Raw genomic sequence first — 11,892 nt, forward strand, 5'->3', positions numbered from 1 at the left:
AGCATTCCGGATCAGCCACACAAGAGAGGTGCTGCCTCCTCTCTCCCAAAGCCTCTTTCCCTGTGCAAACACAACACTGTTGCTCACCCTTAATGACTCCAGTTCCTTCTCAGTCCTTCCCAGAGGAGAGGACACATTCCCACAGGACATTTAAGAGGATGCCCAGAGCAGTGTGAGTCCCAGCTCGTAGGATCATGGGGACACAGCCAAGATGGATCTGAGGTCTCTCATTTCAAGAGGAACAAGACGCCAGCCACAGAAGAAGCTTCTTCTGCAGAACTGGGATTCCAAGAACATCCCCTGCTCTGAAGGAGGAGTGGAGATGTTGGTGTCCTGGGCTGGCAGCGAAGTCACGTCCAGGACTGGCTCATCTGGAAGCTGAGCGGGACTGGTTCCCCATGTCTTGAAGATACTCAAAAGAGGCTGATGGCCGCAGAGGGTTCGCATGGAGCTGGGTCTGTGTCCCAGCCCCCAGCTCTCCTAGCGGAAGGGCTTGGGGAATATGTTGCTGTGTGTCACTGGCCAAGAGAATTCAGTTTCCTCTACCGGCAGTGGCTGTTGGGGTACCCACCTCAGCCACATCTTCTCACCTACAAACCACATGGGACTTCAGGAAACCTTTACTAACACAGCCTGGCTCCGATCCTGCCCGGTGTGGAAGCTCTGCCTGCCCCGCTGCCAGAGAATAGGAGGGTGCTGAGCAACTCAAACGTGTTGCAGGACAGAGCCCATGGGCTGGGACTTCCAGTGGGAATGGATTCCCAGCATCTTTCAATGCTCCATATGCCATCTCTGGGTGAAGCATCTGTGAAAAGAAACAGCTCCTTGACAAACACAGGGCTGCACTCCCTTGAAAACAAAGGGTCTTCAGGCAGGGTGTCTGTCACCTTGGTTCCCACTCTCTGGGAAGTGCGGATTGGAGCCCTCTGAGTCACACAGCCGTTTGGATCAGTCAGGATCTCTGGAGGTCGCTGGTGTGTCCCTGCTCTGAGCAAAGGCAGTGGATCAGGTTGGTCAGCCTACAGGGAAAGCTGGGGAGGGGCTCTTGATCAGGGCGGGTAGGGATAGGACGAGGAGGAATGGTTTTCAGCTGAAAGAGGGGAGGTTGAGATGAGATCTTAGGAAGAAGTGTTTTGCTGTGAGGGTGGGGAGGCCCTGGCCCAGGTTGCCCAGAGCAGTGGTGGCTGCCCCATTCCTGGAGGTGTTCCAGGCCAGGTCGGATGGGGCTTGGAGCAACCTGATCCAGTGGGAGGCGTCCCTGCCCGTGGCAGGGGGTGGAACAGGATGGGATTTGAGGTCCCTTCCAACCTAAACTATTCCATGATCTCTATAGTCTCCAAGGATGGCAATTCCTGCCCCAGCCTGGTCCCAGTGCCAGTGTTTTACTGCCCTCACAGTGATGATTTTTTCCCTAATACCTAAGAATATCCTTTCCCCAGCTCAATGCTTGTAGCTTATCATTCTGTCCCTGTGCGCCTCTGGAGGGAGACTGGACATGTTTCTTGTTCTGCATCCCAGCAGCAAGGGCAGGCAGAGGAGCCCCACCAGCCCTGATAAACACACGGAGACGGACCATCCCCATCAGGGCACTGGTTTTTCTTCCTGAGGGAAGACAGGGAGCCAAAGCTTTGGAGAGAAGCAGCATCATGCTTGCACAGAGGTCTGTGGCTTCAAAGATGGAACCACCAGCATCTGACCCTGCACAAGCTGCCCCGGAGTGACTCCACAGGGCTGGAGCTGCTCTCATCTGTGATCCAGAGACCTTCAGACCTTCACTCCCACTGCGTTCTGCTCTTGGGCACTGGGAACTATAACTGCTCTCGCTTCGAGCAAGCAGGCAGCAGCAAGCTTGGCTGGGCAGTGGGTGCCTCGGGGAGCTGGGGGAAGGGATGTGAGCTCTGGCAGGGATGGCTTTTCCTGCAGACCTTTCTGCTGCCCCAGAACACGGCGGTCAGGCGAGCGGAGTGGTGGCGGTGGCTGGGCAAGGTTTGGTGCCCTCAGGCAGCCGGGTGACGGGCCCTCAGCCCTTCGCTCTCTACGTGGCCTTTTCCAAAGCGGCTCAACCTGCGGCATCTCCTGCTCTATCCCACCCCACCTCCCCAGCTGGCCTGCCAAGGCTCATCAGTGGTGACCTACGGCAGCCGGCCACCCACCCGTCGCTGCCAAGACATCTCAGAGCGAGCCCCCCCACCGCCTGCTTGGAGCTTCCAGTGGCTTCCAGAGCCACGCTCCTAACTGCATCCTGATTCCTTATTCCAGGAGAACAGGGCTGGCAGCTGAATCCTCCCTTGGGTCACAAGAGGAGTCTTAAAATCCACAGGCGGGTGCTAGCATGGGCTGTCCCTGTGCCATCCCCCCACCTGCTGTCCTCCCTCCTTTCCCATGCCTCCTCCGAAGGCTCTGTTTTGGATCCCTCACCCTGCAGCACCCCGAACTGTGCCATTTCCTTAAGAAAAGGGATCTTGAGAAGAAAGCTGCACACCCTTCTCGAGCCCCTACTTTTGACCTTGCTTTTCTGAATCTTGGGGGGGGGGCAGGAAAGGACCCTAAGGTTTGGGGGGGCGAGGGAAAGGAACAGGGTGGGACCATTCCATGACCTCACATAGAGGAGAGAAGAAGGGGGGGACACAGGGGTTCCCCCCCCCACGATGGAGAGCTGTTGGGAGGGCACAGCGGAGCAGAGCCGGAAAAGGGCAGGCAGGGGTCGGGGGGGCACGGATCCTGCCGGGAGCGGATGGTATCTGGGAAAAGGAGTGAATATTTGAACGTGAATTAAACAAAAGGGTGAGAGCCGCTCCGAGGGTTTCTCACAATGCACTTGGCGGGGAAAAGAGACCCCCTGAAAACCTCTGTGCCAGTGCTCACCCCAAATCCTGCTCTGCCCTGAGCAGCCCGTGGGGGCGAAGCTGTCCCGGAGCATCCCTGCTCCAGCCATGCCAGCCCCGGGCTCCGGGCAGGGTGGGGAGGGAGACGGAGCAGTGGGGGAGGACAGAGGGCATGAGGGGACAGAGCAGGGAGGGGGGACAGAGCGGGGAGGGGGGACAGATGTGGGGGGACACAGAGTAGGGGGAGACAGAGTGGGACACAGAGAACAGAGTGGGGGGGGGCAGAGCAGGGAGGGGGGACAGAATAGAGGAGGCAGGGGGGGTCAGAGAGGAGGACGGGACAGAGCAGGACAAGGGGGACAGAGTGGGGTACGGGGGACAGAGTAGGGTGGAGGGTGCAGAGTGGGGAGGGGGAACAGAACGGAAAGGGTGGACAGAGTGGGGTGGGTGGACAGAGCAAGGGGGGGCAGAGGGGGGGGCACAGCGGGACATAGGGGAGAGAGCGGGACAGAGCTGGGGGGGGGACATCGCCACCACGGGTGTCCCTGGCGTGGGAGATGGGGCGGGGGGACGGGGATGGCCGCGACTGGGGGACGGGGCCGCAGCCCGGGTTTGGCTCCCCGGGAGCCGTCGCGGTGCCCCGCGGGCAGCCCGAGCCGTGACGCCCCCGCCTCTCCCGGACCGCTCTGCGTCCCGCGGGGGTCGCGCTGCCCTCCCGGGGATCAACCCCCCCTTTCCCCAGCCCGACAAACCCCTCCGGCCCCGCCGCCTCCTGCTTCCACCCGGTCTCCCGGGATCCCGCATCCCACGCGGGCGGGGGACGCGCGGGGCCGGCGGCTCCCATCCCACCGGGGACCGGGAGGCAGAGACAAAGGCGGTGAAATATCAGTGCTAAAGCCGCGCCGAGCCCCGCCGAGCCCTTAACGAGATCGGTAGGGATTATCCGCGCCCTAAGCAGCCGCGGGAGGCGGGAGGGGGGCCGCCCCGTCCCGGTACCGGTGGGAGGCGACGCGCGGAGTCGCCCGGGCGCGGCGGCAGCGGCTGCAAACGGGGCTGCGGGGAGAGCGGAGCTGTCGGCGGGGGCACCGGCACCGGTACCGGGGCGGAGGTCGCGGGGGGCTCCATCTGCGGCAAGGGGGGACCCCAGGCTCGGTTCCCGCCCGCTTTCCGCGGGGGGCGGAAAGTTTGTGCCCGGAGGGGGAGAGAGAAAGGGGGGCAGATCCTTGAGCCCCCGGTTGTGCTGGAGGGGTCCCTGCCCGGGGCGGGGAGTGGAACCGGGTGGGCTTTGAGGTCCCTTCCAACCCAACGCGTTCCATGATTCTGTGATCCTTGGGGCTCCGGTGGCATCGAGGGGACTGACACCGGGGATCCCGGGAGGGGGGGATCGGGATCAGGGGCTGTCGGGGGTGGGAGCAGGCAGGGAAAGCGGGGGGAGGTGTCTCTGTGCCCCCGCGCGAATGGGCTCAGCTTTATCCAGGGCTGTAATCCCCCCTGCTCCGGTAATTAAAAACTCCGCATTACAAGGAAAACGGTGTGCAGGGAAATGTAATCAAGTCTGGAGGGGCTTAACCATCTGGTAAAGGTTAGGACCGGCACGGCGGGGGACGCGGCCGGGGGATTTGGCAGCCGCCGCGATCCGGGCTCCTCTTAATCTACCGCGGGGACCAGCGCAGCATCTGCAGGGTAAAACCGGTGCCTCGGGCAGCGATCGGAACCCCCATCGCCGTTAACGGGACCTCCCCGGGGCTGCCCCACCCCCTCCCGAGGCGCTCTCGGCTCCGGGGAACCCCTTCGGGGGGGTCATCGGAGCCCGTATCGCATCCCCTCCCCGGGGCCTGCGGGGAAAGGGTTAAGCGCCCCCCTCCGGCTCCGGGCAGGCCCCCACCCCCGGGAGCCCGAAACTCTTGGGAAGTGCGATTTGGGAGCAAAGGCGAGAGGGAGGCGGCGGTGCGGGGGGGACCCCGCATCCCCGGGCGGACGGCGGGGCGATGGGGGTCGGGGGGGGGCAGCTCGCCCTCCGCTCCCTCCTCTTGCTCCTCGCCCTCCTGCTGGCCCCGGCCCCGCTCCCGGCGGGCGGGCAGCTGCGCTACGCCGTGCCCGAGGAGCTGGAGCACGGAGCCTTCGTGGCCAACCTCGGCGAGGACCTGGGGCTGGATGTGTCCACGCTGTCTGCGCGGCGATTCCGCATTGTGTCCCGGGCCGGGGCCAGGCAGCACCTGGAGGTGAACTTGGAGAACGGGATCCTCTTCGTCAACGAGCGTATTGACCGGGAAGAGGTGTGTGAGGCCGGGGGAACCTGCCTGCTCCACCTGCAGCTCCTCGTCGAGAGCCCGCTGGAGCTCTATCGTGTCGAGGTGGAGGTGCTGGACATCAATGACCACGCGCCCACCTTCCCCTGGCAAGAGTATGTGCTGGAGGTGGCCGAGTCTGCTGTGCTTGGTGCCCGCTTCCCTCTTGAGAGCGCCCAGGATCCTGACGTGGGTACCAACTCAGTGCACACCTACCGCCTCAGCCCCAACAGCTTCTTTTCGCTCGAGGTGCAGACGCGCAGCGATGCCAGCAAGTTTGCAGAGCTGGTGCTGGAGCGTGCCCTTGACCGTGAGCAGCAACGCGTGCACCAAGTGCTGCTCACTGCTCTCGATGGCGGCGTCCCCATGCGCTCGGGCACAGCTCGCATCCTTGTCACGGTGCTTGACGCGAATGACAACGTGCCTGCCTTTGACCAGCCCTCGTACAGCGTCAGCCTTCCGGAGGATGCTCCTGCCGGCACCTTGGTCATCCAGCTCAACGCCACTGACCTGGACGAGGGCCCCAACGGGGAGATCGAGTATTCCTTCAGTGGGCACGCACCATCTCGTGTGCGGGAACTCTTCCACATAGAGCCCCGGAGCGGGCAGGTGCTGCTGAAGGGGCCCCTGGACTACGAGCGGGCCAGCCTCCATGAGCTCTACGTGCAAGCCAAGGACCGTGGACCCTCAGCCGTGGCTGTGCACTGCCGCGTGCTTGTGCACCTCCTCGATGTGAATGACAATGCGCCAGAAGTGACCCTCACCTCTGTGTCCACGCCTGTGCTGGAGGACGCCCCACCAGGCACCGTCATCGCTGTCATCAGTGTTCTGGACCGGGACTCTGGGGACAATGGGCGTGTGAGCTGTGAGGTTGGCCCCGATGTGCCCTTCGAGCTCCGCTCCTCCTTTCGCAACTACTACACACTGGTCACCACGCAGGCACTGGACCGGGAGCTTGTGCCTGAGTACAATGTCAGCATCACAGCACGGGACATGGGCTCGCCTGCCCTGCTGACCCACAGTGTCCTCACCGTCCCAGTGTCTGATGTGAATGACAATGCCCCACGCTTCCTCCAGCCCTCCTACAGCGTCTATGTGATGGAGAACAACGCGCCAGGTGCTTCCATCTGCTCCGTCAGTGCATTGGACCCTGACTGCCAACAAAACGCCTACCTGTCCTACTCCATTGCTGAGGGGCACATCCATGGCATGCCGGTGGGCACCTACGTGTCTATTAACTCGGACAGTGGGCATATGTATGCCCTGCGCTCCCTCGATTATGAGCAGATACGCAGCTTCCAGATCCAGGTGCAAGCACAGGATGCGGGTTTCCCTCCACTCAGCACCAACGTCACAGTCCACATCTTCGTGCTGGACCAGAACGACAACGCTCCAGTCATTGTTTCCCCTATCCCACGCAATGGCTCTGTGGCCACTGAGCTGGTGCCGCGATCAGCTGGGCCTGGCTACCTCGTGGGCACAGTGTCTGCGATGGATGCAGACGCGGGGCTGAACTCCCGCCTCTCCTACCAGCTCCTCCAGGCCACTGACTTCACCCTCTTCAGCGTGGCACCAGAAACGGGTGAGCTGCGCACCCTCCGCTCCTTTCTGGAGCAGGATGCGACCCAGCAGCAGCTGGTGGTGCAGGTGCGTGATGGTGGGCAGCCAGCCCTCTCTGCCACCGTGTCCCTTCTGCTTTCGGTGGTGGACACCATGCCTCAGACTCTCTCCGACTTCAGCGATTTCAGCCTCCCCCCGGAAGCCTCCTCAGCCTCCCCACTCACCATCTACCTCCTTGTCTCCCTGGGCTCCATCTCCTTTACCTTTCTCCTCGCCATCCTCATCCTCACAGCCATACGGTGCCGCGGAGAGCGCCGCTCTCGCCAAGGTGACGGCTGCTCTCCTCCCCGCTGCTACTGCTGTCCTGGGTCCAGACCTTCTGCTGATGGCCTGAAGACGTCCAACCTGACAGCGCAGCCCCCCCCGGGGACCACAGCTGCCACCTGCTTCGACGTGCCCACTGGTGGCCCCCCGGGCTACTGCTATAAGGTCTGCCTCGGTCCCGAGTCTGCCCAGAGTGACTTCATGTTCCTCAAACCCTGCAGCCCCCCTCGGAACAATGAGAAGGACCCTGGGAAGCCGGGCCAGCATCTCCAGGTCTCCAAGCAGGTAATGCCAATGGTAATGGCTAGTGGTTCTTTCCAATGCTCCGTGGGTTCCCCCAGCCCCTCCCTCAGCCTTTGCCATGAGAGGAGCCAGGCATGGCTTTCCCTAGAGAATAACTGGCACGTTTGATCAGTGTGGGAGTTCAAAGCCATCAGGCAGTGGGAAACTCTCCACCAAGCTTCCCAACTGGTCTAATTACCAGGAGAGCGTCAGGCTCAGCTGAGATGAGAGGAAATCCCTTCCCATCACCTTTTGCACCAAAGGGAGATGCTCAGATGCCCCAGGAGAGGTGGGATGGTGGGGGTGGCATCTCTCTTGTGTCAGTGAGCAATTCACACTGGGGCAGCACAAGCATTGCTGTGACTTCACTTTTCCCGTGCCAGTGGGGATCCAAAGTGTCCGGCTGCTGCACCAGGGCTGCTCCTGACCCCACCAGTACCTCCCATGCTCCCAGTCCTAGCATCCAGGTCCGGCTGTGCCGGCGGGGAGGGAGCGGGGTCTTCGGGGCCGGTTTTTGATGTCAGCGTTTGTTAGGTATTGAAATGGGGAACATCTCATTTTCGCAATGAAAGACTTTCTGCAACGCGATTACAAGGATGGAGAGTGATGAGGCGTCTAATCCACTTACGTCTGACTTCTAATAGAACAGCCTTTGCTAGGAGAGCCCTGGACTCGCTGCCAACAGGCTCTCCCCACGAGTCTCCAGCACCGCTGCTCTATTGGGGTTTTTCCCCAGCTGTTTGCAACCCCCGGCATATGGGATGTGCATGCAGTTGCCTCACCTCTTGCCCTTTGGTGCCTGAGTTACCATCCCACCAGCAAACCAGGATTTTTAAGGTTAACAGGGATAGGAAAAGCCCCTCTCTCTTCCTGTAAGGACAGACCTTGGCAATTAAACTCCCAGAGATGAAGCCCCAGACAACCCCAGTGCCTTAGGAGAGTGGGGAAGGTCCAGGAGGGAACAGGCTCATTTGATATTGCCTCAGTTTCCCTAAAACAGGAATATGCTGCTTACTTCCCCACAAAGGAGGAGATGGAGTCATAGAATCAGGGAATCATTAAGGCTGGAAAAGACCTCTAAGCTCATCCAGTCCAACCCCACCATGCCCAATAAACCATGTCCTGAAAGCCCATGGCCACATGTTTTTTTGAACCCTTCCAGGGATGGAGACTCCACCCCTGCCCTGGGCAGCCTCTGCCAGGGCTTCACTGCTCTGTCAGCAAAGAGATTTTCCCCAATATCCAAACTGAACCTCCCCTGATGCAACCTGAGGCCATTTCCTCTCATCCTATCACTTGTTCCTTGGGGGAAGAGCCCAGCACCCACCTCACCACAACCTCCTTTCTGAGAGTTGCAGAGAGCAATGAGGTCTCCCCTCAGGCTTCCTCTTCTTCAGGCTAAACAGCCCCGGGTCCCTCAGCCACTCCTTGCAAGACTCGTGCTCCAGCACAAGCCACTGAAGCCTGGTGCTGGCAGGGCTGTGCTGATTAACAGAGGATCCCAATAACCAGCCTTGCTCTTCCCCATGTTTTCCAGATCAAGCAGCCCAACACAGACTGGCTCCCTCCAAGCATGCAGCGACCTGCCCTGAAGAGGTATAAAATCCAGCACTGCGGGAACAGAGGGAGTGGGTGGAAGAAGGATGGGGGGATGGGGACTGTTATCTTTGACAGTGCTTTGAACCGGTCTCTTTAGCTCGCAGAGCCTGGAGGATGTAGGGGAAATCCGCAGAGCCCTCCAGAAGGAGCATGAGAGGTTGTGCACGCTGGTGACCCCTGTCTCTGGTTAGTGCTGGGAATCAGCCCCTCGTGTGGCTTGGTGGACCTGTGGGGTAGGGAAACCATTCCTGCAGTCGTAGGGTTTTGTGGGGCGGAAGGGGGGTCCAGGCTCCGGAAGAGAGGGTGGTGACACATGGCCATGGGCTTGCACCCTAGGACATGGATGTCACTGTCCCACTGAGCTGTAGATGTGACCTTCCCTGACCCAGCCTCCCACTCATCTTTCCCCCAGAGTTTCAGAAGGCTTCAGCAGGCGCCAACAGCATCTGGACCCCCCAGTACAGCCCCTTGTACCCGGGGCACATCCCAGCCCTGGATTATCAGCACAATGTCTACATCCCTGGCACCCCCACTCAGCTCTCCAGCAAAGACGGGCCCCTCTTCCTGGGCCGGGAGAACAAGAACAGCTTCTCCACCTTTGGCAAGAGGAAGAAGATGACAACTTACTGTGACATACACGACAGTGTGGTTATCAACAATGACCTGAAATAGTGACCGGTGCTGGGTCTGGATGGCTCTGCCCTGGGAATCACCCACGTTACATCAGCTGCCAGGTCCACCCGACGCACGCAGCTCCACGTATGGACCACTTGGGATTTTGCGGGGTTGCTGAGATAGTGGCTCACCAGGGCACAAGGAAAGGATTCAAGGAGCAAGAGCCCAAGAAGTGGTTGGGATTGCATCTCTCTTCTCTCACCCTGCAGAGCTGTGGTGGCAGCAGGTGCTCTTGGGGTCCATACGAGCAGATTTAAGCAAATCTGCCTTGAGTTTACGCATTCTCATGTCCTCTTCAGGACCATCCATCTCTGTAAACATTGTCACTTCTTTGTCTTGTCTGGCTGTGTGAATGTACTGAGCTGCATGCCTGTATTTCTGTACCAGTAGGCATGGAAAATGTGTGCAGACCAAGCCTGGTTCACCCGAGCCAGACCCTCCATACCGGGACAGTGACCATTGCTCTGTCCCTGAGATCACTGGGATGTGTTGCATGTCCAGAGAAGCATTTGGTGTCCAGCTTCTCTGCAAATTGAGTGCAAAACCCAGCCATCAGGAGTGCTTCACTTCAAACCCTGACCCGACACTTGCAGGGCTGGGGACCCAAAGTCCAGGACACAGCCAGGGTCCAGGCCAGAGACAGTCTTTGCTCCAGGAGCAGCATGGGCTGGAGCGCACGCAGGATGGATGGCCAGAAGGGCTGTGGAGAAGAACAAGGTGAGGTCCTGCTGGGTAGCCCTGCAGCCCAAAGCAACGTTGTCTGGAAGAAAGAGTTTCAGAGGGGCCATCAGAGGGCCCCCAACACAGGTGACCATCCTCTTCCCTCCATCCCCTGCCCTCTGTTTTCCCCAAGTACTGAACACTGGGCGGAACCCCTGCACTGGGGGCGGCACCTGCACAGGACAGACATCTCCCACTGTGCTCTGCTTCTCCTGGAGGACTTTCAGCTGGCTGGCAGGAGCCCTCACAGGCAGGACTCCAGCCCTGGAACTGTCTCTCGCCCTACCCTGCTCACCCTACACCTGCTCACCAGTCTGTCTGCCAGGGTTGCCAAGCGCTCCCGTCACGGGACAGTTCATTTCCAATCCATCTGTGCAGAACTTGACAGCTCTTTCTAAACCCAGTTGATTTCACAATGTCTGATTTGTACCAATAAATCGTATTTTAATAGCTCACCCTGGCTCTTGGCTGTCCCTGAGCTGCACGCAACAGCAGGAATCGCTGCACAGGTCTTGGAGCAGGGCTCTAGGAGTTGGGCTTGTGGCTCCACGATGTCCCTCTCGGCCTCCAGAGTCACTGGAGCAGCCCAGAAACGCTCATCTTGTTCACTTCACCCAGATGCTGAGGGCTCAAGGTCCCCTTCCCTCCCTCCCTGGACTCAGGAGCACTTTGGGGTCATGGCCAGCTCTGTCATGTCACACAGCTCCTTGCTTTGGGCTCCAGCTTGGGGTGCTGCAGGGATTTGCACCATAACATGGGCGTGAAGGGCTTCGAGCTGCCAGGAGCAGGGCTGGATCCGGTGGTAATGGCTTAGTATTGTTATTGTGCATTGCTTTCCATGGTCCATTCAAGCCCCCCCCCAGGTCCTCGCCCACCAGCTTGCCTCTGGAGCCGCAGAGATAATCAGGATGCCTGCCAGGTGTAGAGACCAACTACCTGGGAGCAGGTAAGCCTGGGTCTGCTGGTGGGATAACTCTTGATGTGGGGAGTGGTTCACCTTCGGACGAAGACCTGAGATGGCCACGCTGTGGCTTTCCTCCTCTCACCCCCTCCTCACTCAGTGACTGCCCCGGGGATGCTGCAGCACAGCTTTGGGGATTAACCCAGAAAAGTCCTTGTCTCCAAGCGGGAAACGGGCTTTTTGGTGGAAGCGGGGGCAGGGAACGCTCCTGTGGGAGTGAGGGACCCAGGAGGACAGTGCTTTGGGCATGAAAGGGACCTGGCTGCTGCTGGTGACTTCAGTCCCAGCTGACATCTGCCTAGCTGTCAGCAGATGAAATAGTCCCTCTCTCAATTAGATGGCAGGATGAAGGATTTCATGCCGCCGAGTGCATTCTTTAGTGTTAATGGTAAAAAAAGAACCCCAAACAGCTACTGCTGAGACCCCTAGACAGCATTAGCCTGATTCCCTGCTTCAAAAGAACAAGTGAATTATGTATAGGGGTACAATAAAATTAATAACAGCCTGAAGAAGTAATAAAAGCATCAAGTGGACCTGACTCCCTGTGGAGACAGTGAGCAGCTCCCTCTCCCGGATTAGGTCTGGCAATATCTTCCTTGATATTTTCAGGCAGTGCTGGCCAGGCGTTAGGAGAGGATGGCACCCCCTCTGCTGTGAG

The 11,892-nt window shown here is 59.7% G+C and overlaps 1 protein-coding gene across 1 annotated transcript; it reads left to right on the top strand.

Moving 5' to 3' along the window:
• Positions 1 to 4,249: 4,249 nt before the first annotated feature.
• Positions 4,250 to 10,716, top strand: LOC104054833 (protocadherin-10-like). Its single transcript, XM_009555894.2, has 4 exons — positions 4,250 to 7,282; positions 8,817 to 8,875; positions 8,976 to 9,064; positions 9,291 to 10,716. The coding sequence occupies exons 1-4, from the start codon at positions 4,814 to 4,816 to the stop codon at positions 9,548 to 9,550; spliced, it is 2,877 nt and encodes a 958-aa protein (XP_009554189.2). The 5' UTR covers positions 4,250 to 4,813; the 3' UTR covers positions 9,551 to 10,716.
• Positions 10,717 to 11,892: the final 1,176 nt, after the last annotated feature.

Source organism: Cuculus canorus, chromosome 14, assembly GCF_017976375.1.
Source record: "Cuculus canorus isolate bCucCan1 chromosome 14, bCucCan1.pri, whole genome shotgun sequence".
NCBI lineage: Eukaryota > Metazoa > Chordata > Aves > Cuculiformes > Cuculidae > Cuculus > Cuculus canorus.

Bases quoted from the DNA above. Each gene is read 5' to 3' on its own strand.
- LOC104054833 (XM_009555894.2), top strand. From the start codon at position 4,814: ATGGGGGTCGGGGGGGGGCAGCTCGCCCTCCGCTCCCTCCTCTTGCTC. The intron at 7,283-8,816 runs GTAATGCCAATG...CATGTTTTCCAG, and splicing joins ATCTCCAGGTCTCCAAGCAG to ATCAAGCAGCCCAACACAGA. The intron at 9,065-9,290 runs GTTAGTGCTGGG...TCTTTCCCCCAG, and splicing joins GCTGGTGACCCCTGTCTCTG to AGTTTCAGAAGGCTTCAGCA.